General features: G+C 42.7%; 1 protein-coding gene and 1 non-coding gene across 4 annotated transcripts in view; both read left to right on the top strand.

The window, feature by feature from the left end:
* Nucleotides 1-20,614, top strand: part of shtn2 (shootin 2) — a 36,847-nt gene that overhangs the window by 10,343 nt on the left and 5,890 nt on the right. For 2 of the 3 annotated variants that reach the window (XM_055938241.1, XM_055938242.1), the window contains exons 2-12: nucleotides 9,212-9,261; nucleotides 9,447-9,507; nucleotides 9,689-9,783; nucleotides 10,059-10,239; nucleotides 10,609-10,706; nucleotides 10,811-10,892; nucleotides 10,996-11,090; nucleotides 12,696-12,842; nucleotides 14,679-14,832; nucleotides 15,034-15,172; nucleotides 15,390-15,448. In XM_055938241.1, the coding sequence (XP_055794216.1) occupies nucleotides 9,498-9,507; nucleotides 9,689-9,783; nucleotides 10,059-10,239; nucleotides 10,609-10,706; nucleotides 10,811-10,892; nucleotides 10,996-11,090; nucleotides 12,696-12,842; nucleotides 14,679-14,832; nucleotides 15,034-15,172; nucleotides 15,390-15,448 (1,060 nt within the window). In that variant the 5' untranslated portion in view covers nucleotides 9,212-9,261; nucleotides 9,447-9,497. Of the gene's footprint in view, nucleotides 1-7,970; nucleotides 8,328-9,211; nucleotides 9,262-9,446; nucleotides 9,508-9,688; nucleotides 9,784-10,058; nucleotides 10,240-10,608; nucleotides 10,707-10,810; nucleotides 10,893-10,995; nucleotides 11,091-12,695; nucleotides 12,843-14,678; nucleotides 14,833-15,033; nucleotides 15,173-15,389; nucleotides 15,449-20,614 lie in introns of those variants that run through there. The other variant, XM_055938240.1, reaches the window with a different exon arrangement.
* Nucleotides 4,911-4,993, top strand: trnal-cag (transfer RNA leucine (anticodon CAG)). Its single transcript has one exon. It is a non-coding gene; the product is annotated as a tRNA-Leu (tRNA).

The following is a 20,614-nucleotide window of genomic DNA, read 5'->3' as shown; positions in this document are numbered from 1 at the left end:
CACAACTCTTCAGACCTCTCTCCTGCGCTATCTTTAGCTTTAACTGAGCCATCCCCTCCTCTCCTCCTCCAAGCCGCTCTCCCCCCTCCTCCTCCCCTTACCCCTGCCAGTTGTCTTGTGTCCTGTCTGCCCTGGGGGGTCGTGACCCCATTGACCTTTGGGTGACTTCTGCAGGGTAGATTCTCAGTCATCTGTAGCTGTGGTCCTGCCAAAATCTGGATAATCCTATCACACTGTCATCACTGTTGAGAGAGGCAGGGCGGATCAGGGCAAGGCATGGCAGGTGAAGTGTGTGTATTTGTGTGTGTCTGTGTGTGTGTTTGTGTGTTTATTCATGTCCACATGTATGTGTTAATGATTACTTGTCAACAGACAAATAATATAAATATAAAATATAAACTAGCTGACAGAAAGTGAGTGAGTGCTATGTATTACAGTGCATTCGGAAGTATTCAGACACCTTGACTTATTCAACATTTTGTTACGTTCAGACCTCCCTCATCAATCTTCCCCTCCCCCAAAAAGGAAATATCACATTTACATAAGTATTCAGACCCTTTACTCAGCTGAAGTACATTGGCAGCGCTTACAGCCTCGAGTCATCTTGGGTATGACGTGACAAGCCTCGCACGCCTGTATTTGGGGAGTTTTACCATTCTTTTCTGCAGATCCTCTCAAGCTCTGTCAGGTTGGACGTTGCTCCACAGCTATTTTCAGGTCTCTCCAGAGATGTTCGATTGGGTTCAAGTTCAGGCTCTGGCTGGGCCACTCAAGGACATTCAGAGACTTACTATGAAGCCACTTCTGCGTTGTCTTGGATGTGTGCTTAGGGTCGTTGTCCTGTTGGAAGGTGAACCTTCGCTCTAGTCGGAGGTCCTGAGCGCTCTGGTGCAGGTTTTCATCAAGGATCTCTCTGTGCTTTGCTCCGTTCATCTTGCCCTCGATCCTGACTAGTCTCACAGTCCCTGCCACTGAAAAACATCCCCACAGCATGATGCTGCCACCACCATGCTTCACAGTAGGGATGGTGCCAGGTATCCTCCAGACGTGACGCTTGGCATTCAGGCCAAAGAGTTCAATCTTGGTTTCATCATAACAGCGAATATTGTTTCTCATGGTCTGAGAGACCTTTAGGTAGCTTTTGGCAAACTCCAAGTGGGTTGTCATGTGCCTTTTACTGAGGAGTGGCTTCCGTCTGGCCACTCAGCCATAAAAGCCTGATTGGTGGAGTGCTGCAGAGATGGTTGTCCTTCTGAAAAGTTCTCCCATCTCCACAGAAGAACTCTGGAGCTTTTTCAAAGTGACCATTGGGTTCTTGGTCACCTCCCTGACCAAGGCCCTTCTTCCAGATAGCTTAGTTTGGCTGGGTGGCCAGCTCTAGGAACAGTCTTAGCGGTTCCAAATTTCTTTCATTATAGAATGATGGAGGCCACCATGTTCTCTGGGACCTTCAATGAGGCAGAAATGTTTTGGTACCCTTCCCCAGATCTGTACCTCGACACAATCCTGTCTCGGAGCTCTATGGACAATTCCTTGACCTCGTGGCTTGGTTTTTGCTCTGACATGCACTGTCAAAGGTGGGATCTTATATAGACAGGTATGTGCCTTTCCAAATCATGTCCAATCAATTGAATTTACCACAGGTGGACTCCAATCAAGTTATAGAAACATCTAAAGGATGATCAATGGAAACAGGATGCACCTGAGCTCAATTTAAATACTCATAGCAAAATGTCTAAATACTTATGTAAATAAGGTATTTCTGTTGTTATCTTTTGCAAAAATTTCAAATATACTGCTTTCGCTTTGTCATTATGGGGTATTGTGTGTAGACTGATGAAAAAAATATGTAATACATTTTAGAATAAGGCTGTAACGTAACAAAATGTGGAAAAGGGGAAGGGGTCTGAACACTTTCCGAATGCACTGTATACTGTACATTGACTTACTCTTCCCAACGAACCCGTAGCTATCTGGGGCATTAGTCCTAGTATCATGACTATGATAAGCCAGGCAGCTGCAGTTGGCACCACCAGATGCTCGCCTTGTGCCCTGGTCCATCCATAGCCTGCTGCCTCCATACAAAGCAATAAACAACAACTTGTAATCACACACACAGATGCCAGATGCTGGGTGGAGTGTGTGTGTCCTCAATTGGCGCAAGGCTTCACATCGTCATTCCCTACACCCAGTGAGTTCTGTATTATCACCACAAACTATCAACACACAGATTCTGCTGCCTCTGTGGCTGCACCGTCCTGCCCGTCCCGCCCCCCTCTCTCTCTCTCTCTCTCTCTCTCTCTCTCTCCTCTCTCTCTCTCTCTCTCTCTCTCTCTCTCTCTCTCTCTCTCTCTCTCTCTCTCTCTCTCTCTCTCTCTCTCTCTCTCACTCTTCCTCTATTTCCCTCTCTCCCTCTCTTTCTCTATATCCCTCTCTCTCCCTGTTGCCTTCTGCCCTCTCCCACCCCCTGTTTCTCCCTCCATCTATATCTCTCTTTTTCTATCTTTTTCTCTCTCTCTCTCTCTCTCTTCCTCTACATCCCTCTCTCCCCATCTCTCTCTCTTTCTCTCTTTCTTTTTCTTCATCTATATCCCTCTCTCTCCCTCTTGCCTTCTGCCATCTCCCACCCCCTGTTCATCCCTCCATCTATATCTCTCTTACTCTCTCTCTGTCTCTCTCACTCTTGGGCATAAGATGTATTACATCTGTGCTTGTAAATAGACATGTATAACAACACGTTGATATTAGGGGTAAATCTATGGGCAGGGCCGGGAAAGGGCGGGATTGGTTAGGATCCCAGATGATTGAGTAATGGAGAGATTTGAGGATAAAAACTAAGTTGTTTTGTTGTGAGCAGTCTGAATACATCAAGTGAGGATGGATGTTGAAGTGATAGTTCAGCGATTTGACACATTTAGATATTTTGTCATGGTAAGGAAACAAATATCGAAACATGTAAAATCGCTGAACTATCCCTTTAAGGCTAGCTGGCCCAGACAAGACATGATGGTGATAATAAACAAACAGTTCATAAGTTCATTTCTCCAACAATGCAACTTCTCACCCCTGGTGTTGAGTCCGGGCCTGTTGTCCGGACCTCTGGCAGTCTGTATGGGGGTGCTACAGGGTTCAATCCTCGGGCCGACTCTCTTCTCTGTATACATCAATGATGTGGCTCTTGCTGCTGGTGATTCTCTGATACACCTCTACGCAGACGACACCATTCTGTATACTTCTGGCCCCTCTTTGGACACTGTGTTAACTAACCTCCAGGCGAGCTTCAATGCCATACAACTCTCCTTCCGTGGCCTCCAACTGCTCTTAAACGCAAGTAAAACTAAATGCATGCTATTCAACCGATCACTGCCCGCACCCCTATCGCCCGTCCAGCATCACTACTCTGGACGGCTCTGACTTAGAATACGTGGACAACTACAAATACCTAGGTGTCTGGTTAGACTGTAAACTCTCCTTCCAGACTCACATTAAGCATCTCCAATCCAAAATTAAATCTAGAATCGGCTTCCTATATCGCAACAAAGCATCCTTCACTCATGCTGCCAAACATACCCTCGTAAAACTGACCATCCTACTGATCCTCAACTTCGGTGATATCATCTATAAAATAGCCTCCAACACTCTACTCAACAAACTGGATGCAGTCTATCACAGTGCCATCCGTTTTGTCACCAAAGCCCCATACACTATCCACCATTGCGACCTGTACGCTCTCGTTGGCTGGCCCTCGCTTCATACTCATCGCCAAACACACTGGCTACAGGTTATCTACAAGTCTCTGCTACGTAAAGCCCCGCCTTATCTCAGCTCACTGGTCACCATAGCAGCACCCACTCGTAGCACGCGCTCCAGCAGGTATATCTCACTGGTCACCCCCAAAGCCAATTCCTCCTTTGGGCGTCTTTCCTTCCAGTTCTCTGCTGCCAATGACTGGAACGAACTGCAAAAATCTCTGAAGCTGGAAACACTTATCTCCCTCACTAGCTTTAAGCACCAGCTGTCAGAGCAGCTCACAGATTACTGCACCTGTACATAGCCCATCTATAATTTAGCCCAAACAACTACCTCTTCCCGTACTGTATTTATTTATTTATTTATTTTGCTTTTTTGCACCCCATTATTTCTACTTCTGTTTTGCACATTCTTCCACTGCAAATCTACCATTCCAGTGTTTTACTTGCTATATTGTATTTACCTCGCCACCATGGCCTTTTTTTGCCCTTATCTCACTCATTTGCTCACATTGTATATAGACTTATTTTTCTGCTGTATTATTGACTGTATGTTTTGTTTATTCCATGTGTAACTCTGTGTTGTTGTATGTGTCAAATTGCTATGCTTTATCTTGGCCAGGTCGCAGTTGCAAATGAGAACTTGTTCTCAACTAGCCTACCTGTTTAAATAAAGGTGAAATTAAAAATTAAAATAAAAGTCCATATGGCATCCAATGAGTGAGGTCAAGAACAAGACATGGTAGGCCTGTTATTAAAAATAGAAAATGTTGGCCTATAATAAAAATAGAACATGAAAATGGGTTCATTTTCAGTGTCCTAGGCATCATCCCTGAGCCATAGGCTACATCAATGACTTATTATAATAACAATATTATCTTGTATATTATTACCTAAAGAATTATCCATCGTAGCACGTTTTTATTCTAGTCCAGTAGTAACATATCTCATTCCATTGAAGTCGGTTCTGAAATCGCCAGATAGACCCCAGTGTTGATTCCCAACGTAAACATTTCTAGCAGAGACAGTCGCTAATGTATGTTTTGCAATATAATGCCAATGTACAGACTCTCAAAAGGATGTACGTGCTAAACGTTAAACATGTTAAAACACGTGCTGATCAAAAGCTATTATATTTGCAACATTTTAAAAGATCGGTGTGTCAGGATGGCCGAGCGGTCTAAGGCGCTGCGTTCAGGTCGCAGTCTCCCCTGGAGGCGTGGGTTCGAATCCCACTTCTGACAATTACTTTTGCTCAAATTCTGAGAAAAGAGATCGAATGATAATGCTAACTTCTCGTATTTTGAACCTCTATTCGTTTCATTGCACAACATTTATTCGTGTTACATAATCAACATAAAGATGAGAAATCAATCAAGTTCAGAATTATAATTAATTCATTGTCTTGTGCAATAACTATTGCAATAATTGGTGTAGGCCAATATCTTCACCAGGCTGTCTGAATAAATGTTGGTATAGTTATTCATCTTATAATTCGTTTATTTGAACATATTGATATAAAAAAGTATTTTCCTATATATATATTCTTCATGTTTCAGTAAACAAATATGTATAAATAAATAATTATACAACTAACAAAAAACATCTGAAAGCAGCAACAACATGTATATTTCTTTTGCAGGAATCAATGTAAATAGAGTCTTATTTCGTATGCAAAAATGATAGATGAGTTGGTCGAATAGCCTAATTGTAAAAATAAACAATTTTATGGAACTTCTAGAAATTGGCCATGGACAACCTCTAACAATTGTTATAATGGCATGCCTTTCATCAACTACAAAGGTGTAGAACCATGAATAGTTCTGAATCAATTCTGAACATATTTGATCAAAATATTTTCCCCATAATTTCCCCCGATGTGTATACCTTGTGATCCATCCAAAGCGATAACATTTGATTAAATGAATTCCATGTTGGTTAAGGCTTTAAAATAATGAATCGAATGTGTCACAATGGTTTGCTTTGATAAAAGACAGATAATGCTCTAATGCATGGAATCAGTCTTTACAACGATTACGAAACGTACAAATAGGAGCGAAAAAGAACGGTGGATGGGCCAGATTTTTTCCATTGACAATTTTGGCGCACAACAGGTAAGGTGTATGGGCGGTAGGCTAATAGTGACTTTGTGACTATATTCAACTGGGCTAGCCTTTATTTGTGTTAAATGTTACCAACTCATTAGTGATTCAGGAAAAACATCATATAACAGTTTTTAATAACTAGCCTACAGGCAGGTCAACTAAGGTTAGGCCTACACCTCACTAGCTCTCTCCGCCTATTTGTTCCACTTATTTGTTTATGCGCCCAGTAGTGCTCCGCAAGTCTTTCACTGGGATAATTTCCACTGCTAATGCCAACAGACAGCGATGATATTATGTGACATTTTCACCTTTATCACCCGTCTGTAATTGACGTAACAAAGTGCCACGTATCCACGGTGACAGACAGATCTAGAAGCCTGGGGGGCCACTTATCCGCGGTGGCCAGGAAGGGTGGAGTCAGTCATAATGCCATCGTGATCAAAATCACATTTATCAAAACCATAAATGTTTGTTATGGATCTAGAAACATGTGTGTTAAAACATTTTGGCCCATTTACAATGGTTTATAGTGTAAGACATGAGGTAAACGCATGTTTGATAAATTAAAAGCACGAGTTGTTTCATAGATAGTCAAATTGTTTTTTTCAAAGGTAGCCTATTGGTGTGTCCCACTCCCTATAGTTTTGTGTTATATTTGTGCCATGGTTATTGTGGGTCTGTTTGTAAAGTAGCGACGTTCACAATTACGTTTTGTTTCAATGTAGCTACGCTACCCAAACCGCTGCAATCCATTCTCACAAAAAAACTCACAATAAAAACTCTATCGGAGAGAACATAGGCTATGCGCTGCAGTGTCCCACCATACCCATCTCTCAGGATGACGAATAAGACCATCCAACCAGTTTTAAAAGTAGCGCCATGGGTCAGTCAATCAGTACTGGAAAATCATTCTACCGCTGAAAAGTATGACAGAGTCAGTACTGTTCTTTTTGGGTTGATTGTAGCTGAATACAGTCTTTCCCTTCACGATGCTGGTATTTATTACATGTTGTTTTATTATTAATCCGAACATCAGGGCTAGAACTGAGGTCTCTGCCCTTACCAGATAGAGGCCTGGTCCCTGTGAAGCTGTATGCTGCTGAAAACAATCATATCCACTCTAGGGATTATGAATAAATAACATGGGGGAGAACAGTCGGAGTAATTGGTTGTGTGTGTGTTTGTGTGAATAATTGAGGGTTCCTCTTCCCAATCTATGTCATGTCATTTCCAGGATGATTTTTAAAAGTTTTTAATGGCAGATCTCTGTTAAGACTGCAAACAGAGGTCAAGGTTTGTGTCCCAAATAGCACCCTATTCCCTATCTAGTGGACTACTTTTGACCAAAGCCCAATGGGTCATGTTCAAAAGTAGTGCACTACATTGGGAATACGGTGACATTTGGTTGGCACACAATATGTTCCTCTACTGTAATATGAAGAAAGCAGGAATGGTTTCTCCTGACAGACACACTTTAATTTGACTGTAGATTTACAAAGACAGTGTCCCCGTTAGAGATGTCAACTGGAGTGCACAATTTCTTACTGAGGCTGGGGATTCTTCAGGTGTTTAGTGGAAGAAGGTGATCTTTTAAGGACATGCAGAGATGTCATTGATGACAATGTTAGGATGCAAGAATCCAATGTAGTGGTCCTAACCTTAAAGTTTGGACCTGTGTGGCTCAGTTGGTAGAGCACGGTCCTCGCAACACTAAGGTTGTGGGTTCAACCCTCATGGGGAACCAGAAGAGGGGGGGAAAATGTATGTACTCACCACTTTAAGTTGCTTTGGATAAGAGCGTCTGCTATATAAGGGTTTCTTGGTCTGGTTTTTGCCCTAATACTACAAAGCTGATTCAAATAATCAAAGCTTGATGATGAGTTGGTTATTTGAATCAGCTGTGTAGCGCTAGGGCAAAAACCAAAAACTTACATTCGGGAGGGAGGGAGGAGGAGGAGGAAATATGCACAATTATTGTTTTTTCACTACTGGTATGAGTATGTGTAAACAACTCCCCATCTTGTATCACTTCAAGTCAAGACTTTCGGTTCCCTTTCCTACACACTGGGGTGTGTGTGTTTGTGGGAATGTGTGTGCTGGTCAAAGGCGGGGTAAGATCCTGAGTCAGAACAGAACAAGGAGACTGTTGTCAGGGAGTCAGAGAACCAGAGGCTATAGAACCAGAGGCTATAGAGCCATAAGCTATAGAACCATAAGCTACAGAACCAGAGGCTATAGAACCAGAGGCTATAGAACCAGAGGCTATAGAACCAGAGGCTATAGAACCAGAAGCTATAGAACCAGAGACTATAGAACCTTAGGCTAGAACCAGAGGCTATAGAACCATATGCTATAGAACCAGAGGGTATAGAACCAAAGACTATAGAACCACAGGCTATAGAACCAGAGGCGAAAGAACCGGAGGCTAGCTGGGTAATCATGTCGTTCCAAGGGGAAAGCAGCACTGCCGCAGGTGAGACTGTCAACGATTCAGGGGTATTATTAAATTGGTATATCAACTGGTCCAAATTCCATACCTTACTTACAGCTTTTGTTGTTTGAAATTAGGTCTGCACTTGGAGGGTAAATTAATGTGGTAGTGAGAAAGGTGCCATGGACTTATTTAGACAAATACTTAAGTGACTATCTGATATTTCATGTGAATTATGTAAATATTTCTGATATCCCTAACCTTTTTGCTTGATGATGACAAAGCCTATCCATTATTACAGGTACTGTATATGGTTAATGCGCAGGCCAGTCCCATAAACTATTGTATAGCCTATGTTCCATTTCAATGTTTTGCATAAAAGTAGCATGTTAATAATGCTTCCATTATTTATAATCCTGGGTGGTTATGCGAAAGGCATGGTTCAGATCCCTGTTCAAAGTGAGACTTCCGGAATCTCTTCCTGTATTCTCACAGAAGGCGGAGCTTCCTCTTTTAGGGTCTGTGAAGTACTACAGAAGTAAAATCTTAATTTGATCACCCCTTGCAGGAGAACTTTCAGGAAATGTTAAACTTGTAATGTATTTGAGGTTTAAAAAGGCTTCTGTTGTTTGTAATTTCCACTTTGAAATTTCAGACTTGATTTTCCCATATGAAAACTGTATCAAGCCATACTAAAATGTCCATTCATTTTAATCCACATAATAATACATATTTCCCGACGCTGCAGAATTATTTTACTGCTGTAGCAAACTGACTCAAATTAAGATCCTACATCTGTAGTGAAAATCTGACTCATTTGGATTGTAATGTCTTTCTTCCTCATTTATTAACCACTTATTCATGATTCAGAGCTGTGATAACTGTACAATGTTGCTTCTGGAATTACTTTTTCTCAATTTTCTCAGCTTCCGGTGGAGAAAGCAGTTGCTCCTCTGAAGACGAAGGAGATATTCAGGTATCTTCAATAGCATCTGTGATGCCCTAGTGTTCCTCGATTGACACCCCCCCCCCCCCCCACCCCATGATCTTATAGTAATAACTCCAAGTACGTTGTTTATTTACTTTCTTATGCAATAAAAAGTAAGTAAGATGTGACTGGTTTCTCTGTTCGTGTTTCTGTTTGTTTGATCTGTCCTGTAGTGTGAGATTCTGGAAAAGCAGAGGGATGAGGCCAGTCAGAAGCTGTCTGAGATGGAGGAAGGTGAGCTGCACCAATCAACATCCTTGATTACATGGTGGGAGCTCAGCTTTCCAATGAAGCTTCCGTAATGAGAATAAATGCGCACACATTGTAGGAGTCTATTCATCCAGCAGCCTCATGTCAGCTTTCTCTCTCTCTCTCCCTACACACTCCCTTTGTCTCTCTCCCTCTCTCTCCTCAGTATCCTCTCAGCTGTTGAAGGAGATGGATGTTCTAGAGATGCAGTTCCAGATTGAACGCTCCTGCAGGGAGAGTGCAGAGGCCCTCGCTGTCAAGGTGGGTTGTATTATGGTTACTGTAGTTCATCATGTGACAGCGTTGGAACTCCAAAGAATGTTTCAGTGATGTCATCCACTAAACCAGTCAGTGTCCCACTTGGGTGTGCAAGTTTTGTGCCAGCCCAGTACTAACACAGACAAGTCAGCTAATGATTAAGGGCTCGAATGATTAGTTCATAAGTTGAATCACTACTAGGCGGGAACAAAAGCCCGCACGCCCTGTGGAATAAAGAACACTGCTCTTATCAGATATCTTTCTCCTTGAACACAAAGGTGACCAAAGAGAACAAGGTTCTGAAGAGGAGAAGCCAGGCTCTGCTGCCACTCCTCCCTAAGCTTCCTGAAAACATGGCCACCGTGACCTTTGACCCGGAGTCTGACAAGGGGGTCGACCCCAACCCCGATGGGGACAGCGGTGAGGAGGCTGTGCTGCAAGAACAGGCACAGATCAGAGGTATAGAGACAGTCTGAGATCCACCATACACAACAACTACCATCCTGAACACATCCTGTATAATGTATGAACATGAGTGAGAGATAGCAGTATCGCAAGGCAATGGAATTGAGATTTGAGAGGATTGTTTTTGTACTTTTACCCGACCGACCAAGAAAATGTAAAGAGATATAAGATACCTGCTCATCTTCCTCTCTCACATTTTACTTTCTCTCTCTCCCCCTTTCTCGCTCTCTCTCCCCCGCCCACCCACCCACCCACCCTCTCTCTCTCTCTCTCTCTCTCTCTCTCTCTCTCTCTCTCTCTCTCTCTCTCTCTCTCTCTCTCTCTCTCTCTCTCTCTCTCTCTCTCTCACTCCATCACGGTCAGAGCTGCAGGCCTCAGTGGAACAGCTGCTGGGGGAGAAGATGCAGTTGTGTGAGCAGGTCGATTCACTGAAGAGAGAGCAGAGCCAGCTCGAAGAACAGGTAGCTAGCAGTGTGTGTGTGTGTGTGTGTGTGTGTGTGTGTGTGTACTAAGTCAAACTTTATAAGTATTTATTGTTTCCTACTCTTCTACATGTTCCACTCAGTTGGCCCTAGACATTGGGGAGAAAGAGGCTATACTGAAGAAACTGTCCAAGCAGAACAAGAACATGAATAAGATGAAGAGAGGTGAGACCCCACTCAGACACATATCAGTGTTCCTCATGGTATACGCTCTATTCACCTAATGCCAAAGTCACGTTCAATGTTTTATGTGTATGTGGGTCCATAGTATCCCAGCTAGTGACAGAGGAGTTCACAGAGATCAGTCAGAAACTGGAGCTGGAACAGGGCCTCAGACAGCACGCAGAGGTCTTCGCTCACCAGGTACACAACCCTGTGTTTCTGTTTATGTATTTCTGTGCGTTTTGTGTACACGCGTATGTGTTTCTGTTTTCTCAGTGTGTGTGTGTGTGTGTGTGCGTGCGAGTGTGCACCCATCTCACACTCCTATAGGTGGCATGCCATAGGAAGACAAGGAGCAGCAGTGGCCTCAACCAGGGCCCAGGGGCAGTCCTAGTGAATGGAGGAGCATTGGACCGAGGGAGGGCAGGGCTACTTCCTCACTTCCTCATTCAGACCGGGGGCATATTGTGGGGCGCGCGGGGAGGGGGATGGGGTAGATACACCCATTCAATCTGTATTCATAAAAGAGGACAAATTAGCCAAACAAATACAAAGAGGTGTGAGAAGGGAGGGACACAGGCAGGCTGGTCACTTTGTAAACGAGAAACACACACACACACACACACACACACACACACACACACACACACACACAGCTCATGTTTCCCCAGCTGGCCCTGTTGTAAACAAAGGTGGCGGCTATCTTTTCCTTCTTTTTTTACGGGCGTCTAGGAGGACAACAAAAGTAGTCTCCCCTCTTAGAGACCCCCCCCCCCCCCCCCCCCGCTTTATAATGAGCACCATCACGGCGGCAGTTTGAGAACGGGGACTATAGCTTTAAACACATCCCCGTCTTTAGCTTGACACTTTACATTGAAAGCTGGCAATTGTCGCCTTTGTGCACGCTGTTTGCTATTTACCAGACAGGCACATAATGGGATGCCTCGCAGGGATCCTTACCTGTGAAAAGGACCCCTACTGTTCTGAGACAACCACACAACTCAGCCCCCTTTACTCTTAATGCAATGCGAAGCATTATTTGTTTGATGGTGTGTGTGTGCGTCTCTGTGTGTGTATGAAGCCTCTATTTGTCTACTTTCACATGTTTTGAAAACACACTCCCCATTCATAGGTCTTCTCTCTCCGCATGGGTCGTGCTGCATAATAATGATGTGGGCCTCAAATAGGAAATAACTTAGCTAAGCTTGTGTGTGTGTGTCTGTGTGTGCGTGCACATTGTGTGGAATCCAGCAGCCCTTTTCCTTGTCAAACAGCACTCCCTACTTGGTCCCTATCTGTGTGAAAGTAGCCTTGTGCTATAGGGACTTTAGAGTGCTTACGCCAGGGTAATTGGGAGTAAATATGTAAACTGTAATGATGATGTGTCGTCAAACACACAGATGACTGCTGTCGCTACACCTTCACTGTGTTCGACCTCATGGGAGCCAAAAGGGAAAGTGACTCACTGACTTTCAATTCCTAAACGCACTGTCTCTGACTGTGACTATTTTGTTAAACCTAGTTTCACTATCATTTGACCATTTACAGCTTCACATTACAGCTTTATCTATGCTGCTGGAAGAGAATTTGGCATCATTCTGTGTGGGATTCCATATTCATTTAATTTGACTTCATACCGCCCCTTTCCACTAGTCATACCTCTGATGACTGTATGCTGGTCATAACTCTTGTACAGTCCAAAACAAAATATGATAAAGCAAATGAATGATTGACAATTGATTCATTGATTCATTGACTGACTGATTGATTGATTCGTGATTGGTGGATTGATTGACTGACCGGCAGGTGTTGGTGAAGCAGAAGGAGACCCAGAGACAGAGCATGGTGCTGCAGCAGAGTCCAGAGACCAGTCTCCAGCTCCAACATGCTCTGGAACAGGTGGCCCACATCAGCAGTACCCTACAGGACATACATTGCTACTACCGAAACCAGGTAGATGGGGGTTGTGTGTGTGTGTGTGAGTGAGAGTGTGTGTGTGTGTGTGTGTGTGTGTGTGTGTGTGTGTGTGTGTGTGTGTGTGTGTGTGTGTGTGTGTGTGTGTGTGTGTGTGTGTGTGTGTGTGTGTGTGTGTGAGTGTGTGAGTGTGTGAGTGTGTGAGTGTGTGTGTGTGTGTGAGTGTGTGAGTGAGTGAGTGTGTGTGAGAGAGAAACAATGTTTGAGTCTCTTCGAAACTACAGTATATTAGGCCTCCTGCGTGGCGCTACAGCCTGGGGTTTGATCACAACCGGCCGTGACCGCGAGTCCCATAAGGCGGCGCACAATTGGCCCAGCGTCATCCGGGTTTGGCCGGGGGGGGCTTTACTTGGCTCATCGCGCTCTAGTGACTCCTTGCTCCTGCAGGCTGACTTCAGTTGAATGGTGTTTCCTCTGACACATTGATGTGGCTGGCTTCTGAGTTAAGCCATGTTTCGGGGGACGCATGACTTGACCTTTGCCTCTCCTGAGCCTGTTGGGAGGTTGCAGCGATGAGACAAGATTGGAATCACAAAATGGGGTGAAAAACGGGGTAAAAAAAATAAACTACAGTATATTTGTTGGCATATAATACCTGAGTAATGCATCTGAATAGGTTACATTTAAATGTATAGGTCTAGGCCTCCCGAGTGGCACAGCACTGCATCAAAGGCACTGCATCAAAGTGCTTGAGGCGTCATTACAGACTTGGGTTCGATCCTAGCCGGCTGTGACTGGGAGATCCATGAGGTGGCGCACAATTGGCCCAGCATTGTCTGGGTTAGGGGTGGGATTTCCTTGTCCCATTTCCTTGTCTCTAGCGACTCCTTATGGTGGGCCAGGCACCTGCAAGCTGACTTCAGTTGCCAGCTGGACAGTGTTTCCTCTGACACATTGGTGCGGATGGCTTCCAGGTTAATCGAGCAGTGTGTCAAGAAGCAGTGCGGCTTGGCAGAGTCGTGTTTCAGAGGACGCATGGCTCTTGACCTTTGTGGTGGAATTATTGTAATCAAAAGGAGTGACTTTTAAGATTTCTTCAAAACAATCAAACTTCACTATTTAATTACTGCAGTAATGGAGCTGGTCGGTAATCACCCCTGGAGGTGATCAATGAGGACTCAAAGAGCTGGTTTGAGCCACAGCATTCTATAGCAAAGTCCATCCTCCTTCAGTCTACACGACACACAACAGATGTATGGAATGGGTGACAAGGTTAAGATAAAAAAAAAAAAAATTAAAACATTTATTTTACCTTTATTTAACTAGGCAAATCAATTAAGTACACATTCTTATTTTCAATGACGGCCTCGGAACAGTGGGTTAACTGCCTGTTCAGGGGCAGAACGACAGATTTGTACCTTGTATGAAGGATACTTATCATTCACAGCAGACAGTCTCTGCTGTAAAAACATGAGAACTCATTGTGTAGAGCCCAGTGTCTGGCCCCCCAACTCCATACTGGAGCCATCTCTCCTGGTACCGTATAGAACAGAAACATTAACTCATGCTCTGGAATGCGGTATCCCCAAAGACATTGTAAATCTTCCAGAGGCCCATCCTCAGTAGAACACGCATAGATGAGCATACTAACAACCCCTTATTCTGTTGCATAAAAGAACCATTTGATGCAATAACAGCATTATAACATAATCATGTAATTTCCACCATACCTTCACCTCTCCCGAGTCCGTAGGGGAGTTGCAGCGATGGGACAAAACTGTAACTACCAATTGCGGAGAAAAAGGGGTAAAAGTTCAACAAAACCCCCAAAAAGTCAGTAAGTCTAATACATGTCGCTGTACATGACTATCAAAGGTGAAACCGACCCAGTCTGCCCTGGAAGAGAGCAGTGTTCTATCTGAGCTGCAATGTGTCAGAAGCCAACTGGAGAGCAGTGAGGAGGAGAGGAGGACCATGGACACCCAGCTCAGGGAGGCTCAGAACACTCTCACCCAGCTTCAGGGGGAAGGTACATTTACAGATGTAGTTTGGTCACAGTGAGCATAGGACACTGATGTACAATTCAAAGAATAAATTACAAAAAACAACACTATAACCGTCTGGAGTTGAATTTCTCTTTGCCCCATTTTCAATATTCGAACAAATTATATTTTACGGTATTCAAATATGACACACTGTTGTGGTTGATGGTACTTTCTCTTCTTTTTAGTGAAACAGCTCGAGGATAGGCTGAAAGACGCAGAGAAAGACCTGGTTTCAGAGAAGGACAACTCAACCCCTGCCATTCCTCCTCCACTACCTCCTCCTCCACCACCCCTACCCCCACCTCCCTCCAGTACTGCTGTTGAGTAGGTATTCTATAAACTATAAATACATAAGCACTATATTAGGTGGTAGAGGTATCCTATTTCAAACATCTTGAACTTACATTGAAAATGAAAACTTGTTGACCTTTGTTACATAGCAAGGTGATGGTAGTACCCATAGGTACATTTGATTAAAGAATTTAGTTAATTTGATTAAACAAACGACTTCTGTAACACTTTCTCTTCTTCCTCTCTTCAGTCCCTTAGTCGTCCTTCGCAACAAGAGGAAGGAGTCAGCCAACAACATTGATAAGAATAGTGAGTGTTCTTACCAGGTTATGATTACGCATTTCCACCCTCTTCGGAGGACAAAAATAAACTTTGTTATTATAGCTTTTTCTTTTGTTGTTACATGTACATTCTACACGCATTTTACATACATGGCACTTGTTTTTTGTTGTTGCAGTAGTTACTGTCGTGACTTTACTTTCATTAATTTGATGACTGTTATTTATTTAATTCACTAACTATGTTTAATTGTTACCCCATTAAATTAATCTTGTAACAATTAACTAATTAAGATTTGGGGCACCACGGAAGAAGTTGTTTAGAGAGTTACCATCTCCCAAATTAAACTCTATGAGGTCTTTACCTATAACGTTAATGAACAGTCATCTTATTAATTATTACCTCTTATCAAATACTCATTCTGAACGATCGTAACCTTCTTGGATCTGCAAAAACCCCAACCTAGCGCATTATTCAGTACAACACAAATTGGTTTAATCATTTATTTACTAGCTAACTAAATAATAACACAGAATATACACACACACTTACATGAGACAAAGGTCCCTAGTTGACTGACAAGATATGACAGCTTGTTACAACATAGATGGAGAGGGGGGAGAGAGAGAAAAAGGACACTTATTGTACAGTCAAGGACTGTCTTCACATTAATCATATATCTTGCACACGAACCACCGCCCGTTTGGAATAAGAAATCATGAATGTGTTTACGTGTGAAATGCCTTCGTTCGTCGTTTATCTCGGTCGGAACCAAACCTTCTCTGAAAGTTGTTGGCCTTCCAGCTATATGGCTCTGATTGTCCAAAAGGGATCTCCCCTCCCCTTTCCTGTTTTCTACTGTTGTTCACTCTGGACGATAACCAGCCATGTCGACGGTTCCCATTGGTGATGAACGTAGTAGGATAGTCTCACTTAGATTAGCTTTTCTCAATATCTGCCTTAAGACAGCTAATCAGCTGTACCAGTGATTGTCTGAGGTGAGCTTCTCGACTTCCTCCTCGTGTTGGTATTCAGGATTTGGACCACGATGGACATGAGCTGCAACTCTTCGTCTCTCTGGTCCAAAAGGAAGGTGAGTTAATTTCTTCACCTCCTGTTGAGGTTCAAAGAGTCAACCATTCCAAACGTGCAGCTCTCCACCTCACGTTTCCTGGTCTAAAGGTTGATTCCTCTTTCAAGCATTTATGCACTCTTAGTAAAAAGGGGCGTTCCGTCATTCTGACAAGCTCTCTGACCTCACTCGGGGCGTGGCTACTTAATGTGCAAAGGATATCAAAAACGATTATCTCATTAGAAAACTAAAATCACATTCCTATCTTAACACAAGTACCTTCATCACGTTCATATTGTAATGAACGTTCATATTGTAACGTTCATATTGTAATGAAAAACAATATGACATTCGTTTTCCATAGTTCCCCACTGACCATTTCCCACATTGTTATGTTAGAAATATTGTTCCATTATCACTTTTTGGATGTTAGAGTCTTGGGTGGGCAAAACTGTCTGTGAACAAAGACATTCCTTTGGTTGATACTAAAGAACAAGAATGAGAGTCTCCCTCTCTTGTAATTTACCACCAAGTGTGAACGGTCAATGATCCAGCAGCTCCCCCTTTCCCCTCTGTGGGAGAGAGAGAGGCCTGGTTACTGTCACAATCTCGTCAGTCTGATCTGACCCATTCTGATCCTCACAGGACAGTCATGACATTACATAGCAAGAATAAAGTAATTTGATATTTCTATATACTGTACATTGCATCTAGATAGATAGATAGCACTTACTCATTATACATTGTTTTTTCAGTCCTAACTATTATAGAACATTAACTTTTAAACGCACCACTCAGCTACTCACAGTTCATCCAACCGCCCTCTTTAAGCTTTCCATATTTTTCTGTTTCACATCAATTCTGAACCAGTGTAAACGCATAGCATCTACAGATTAGATTGGAAGTTTTAAAGATACATGTTTTTACTACAAATATTATTATATTGTTGATTGCTTGACAATGGTTTTCCAAATCTCCCAACAGTGCTATTTGTAGGGTTAATTTTAATTTTAATTTAATTAGTAATTTAGTAATTTAATTTAGTTTAATTTTAGATAAATGATTCGATTTTTCAGACATTCATGAACCTGTGACCAGATATCTAATGATTCTGTCTCTTCATAGCAAAATTTGCAGAGCTAAGTTGGTTGTATGCCCCATAAAATTATTTTTGTGGCAAGAATTGTGTATAATCATTTATAATCATCATGAAAAACCTCTACATTTTCAATCAACTTTATTCAAAAAAAAAATAAAAAATAAATTCCACTCATCAATCTACCTACCCCATAATGATAAAGTAAAAACAGGTTTGTAGAAATTCTTCCAAATCTATTAAAAATAAAAAACTGAAATATCACATTTACAAAAGTATTTGGGCAGTTTCTCCCATTCCTCTCTGCAGATCCTCTCAAGCTCTGTCAGGTTGGATGGGGAGCGTCGCTGCACAGCTATTTTCAGGTCTCTCCAAGGATGTTTGATCGGGTTCAAGTCCGAGCCCTGGCTGGGCCACTCAAGGACATTTAGAGACTTGTCCCGAATCCACTCCTGCATTGTCTAGGCTGTGTGCTTAGAGTCGTTGTCCTGTTGGAAGGTGAACATAGGACCCAGTCTGAGGTTCTGAGCTCTCTTGAGCATGTATTCATCAAGGATCTCTCTGTACTTGGCTCTGTTCATCTTTGCCTCAATTTTGACTAGTCTCCCAGTCCCTGCCGCTGAAAAACATCCCCACAGCATGATGCTGCCACCACCATGCTTCACTTTAGGGATGGTGCCAGGTTTCCTCCACACGGAAGGTTCTCCCATTTCCACAGAGGAACTCTGGAGCTCTGTCAGAGTGACCATCGGGTTCTTGGTCACCTCCCTGACAAAGGCCCTTTTCCCCCGATTGCTCAGTTTGGCCAGCGGCCAGCTCTAGGAAGAGTCTTGGTGGTTCCATACTTCTTCCATTAGAGAATGATGGAGGCACAGTTCTTGGGGATCTTCAATGCTGCAGAAGTGTTTTGGTACACTTCCTCAGATCTGTGCCTCAACACAATCCTGTCTCGGAGCTCTATGGACAATACCTTCGACCTCATGGCTTGGTTTTTGCTCTGAGATGCACTGTCAACTGTGGGACCTTATACAGACAGGTGTGTGCCTTTCCAAATCATGTCCAATCAATTGATTTTACCACAGGTGGACTCCAATCAAGTTGTAGAAACATCTCACGGATGATCAATGGAAACAGGATGCACCTGAGCTCAGTTTCGAGTCTCATAGCAAAGGGTCTAAATGCTTATGTAAATAAGGTATTTCTGTTTTTCTTTGTCATTATGGGGTATTGTGTGCAGATTGATGAGGCAAAAGGGAAGTTGTCTGAATACTTTCCGAATGCACAGTATTTAGACCATAGACATGAATAAGCCAAATATATTTATCGTCCAATATCATATTTAAAATGATCCACCTTCCTTTCGGATCTGTTTTGACAGTTTGTACATTCGGATCAAAATTGTTATTAATTAATATCATCACCACTTTGAGTTTCTTTTCCCATGACAGAAATAGAAATCTCCGTCCCAGTCATTTTCCCATACAACCTCATCTGTAATTGTAGAGTGAGTTTCTGTAAACATTAGATATTATATTCCTTTCTTTTAAGCCAGGTAAAGACTGGTCGTCTTTTTTTATAATCTGCTAAGCCATTACAATTATAACTAGCTATACTTATTTCACACCTTACCATAATGAGATACAAGTTAAATTATACTTACCATAATATATGCCTGTAAATTTACTACCAAAAAGCACCATTATGATCTAGCTGCTAGACACCCTGAATTTTTCCATACTTACCAATACTACCAGAATCAATGTCTGACATCTATCCATGTAGCCGTACCATAATATATCCACTGCTAAACATACTGCAGCTGAAACTAACTCTAAGTAAACCTCCAATTGTCTTCCAATATCCCTCCCGTGAAGGCCTCCCCCATCCCAGAAGGGTGTGTTTTCCCTGATACTATCATGCCACCCCTGTACCCGTGACGCGCCTTTAGCGTCCTAAAACACACTTTCAACCGCCGATTGGTGTGACCAATCAGAAATCGGAACTGTCCCATGAACCTGTTTCAATGCTGCCACCCCTGATGTGCCCAGCCAAAAACCCTATAAGCCTATGGAATGACCACGAGAGGAGCATCTTCTTTAGGAATTAGCCACATAACAAAACAAATGGAAAATACATTTGAAATAGATTTGTTGTACTGAGGACAATAAGACCTAAAACAATTGGCAAATACCCAGACAACAGCAAAACATAGAACATAATAATAATGATAGTAATAAATAATTATATCATCCTTATCACTGTCATCATAAATAAAAAATAATAATCAACTACACATTACTGACGTATGACTACTTTAACAATAAACAGTATGTGCTCAGGATATGTATTTTTCGTAGCTGTCTATTTACCGCCACAAACCGATGCTGACACTAAGACTGCACTCAACAAGCTGTATGGGGTCATAAGCAAACAAGAAAATGTTCATCAAGATGCGGCGCTCCTATTGGCAGATGATTTTAATGCAGGAAAACTGAAATCCGTCTTACCTCATTTCTACCAGCATGTCACCTGTGCAACTAGAGGGATAAAAACTCTAGACCACCTTTACTACACACACAGAGACTCATACAAAGCTTTACCCTGCCCTACATTTGGCAAATCGGATCATAACTCTATTCACCTGATTCCTGCTTACAAGCAAAAACTCAAACAGGAAATACCAGTGACGCGCTCAATATGGAAGTGGTCCGATGAAGTGGACGCTAAGCTACAGGACTGTTTTGCTATTACAGACTGGAATATGTTCAGGGATTCATCCGATGATATTGAGGAGTTTACCAAATCAGTCACCGGCTTCATTAATAAGTGCATCGACGACGTTGTCCCCACTGTGAACATACGGACATATCCGAACCAGAAACCATGGATCACAGGCAACATCCACACTGAACTAAAGGCTAGAGCTGCCACTTTCAAGGAGCAGGACGCTAATCCGGATGCTTATAAGAAATGCTGTTACGCCCTCTGACGAACCACCAAACAGGCAAAGTGTCAGTACAGGACTAAG

Source organism: Salvelinus fontinalis, chromosome 11 (genome assembly GCF_029448725.1).
Source record: "Salvelinus fontinalis isolate EN_2023a chromosome 11, ASM2944872v1, whole genome shotgun sequence".
NCBI classification, from domain to species: Eukaryota; Metazoa; Chordata; class Actinopteri; order Salmoniformes; family Salmonidae; genus Salvelinus; species Salvelinus fontinalis.
Note: the sequence above shows the minus strand (reverse complement) of the source record. Positions and strands in the feature narration are given on the sequence as shown.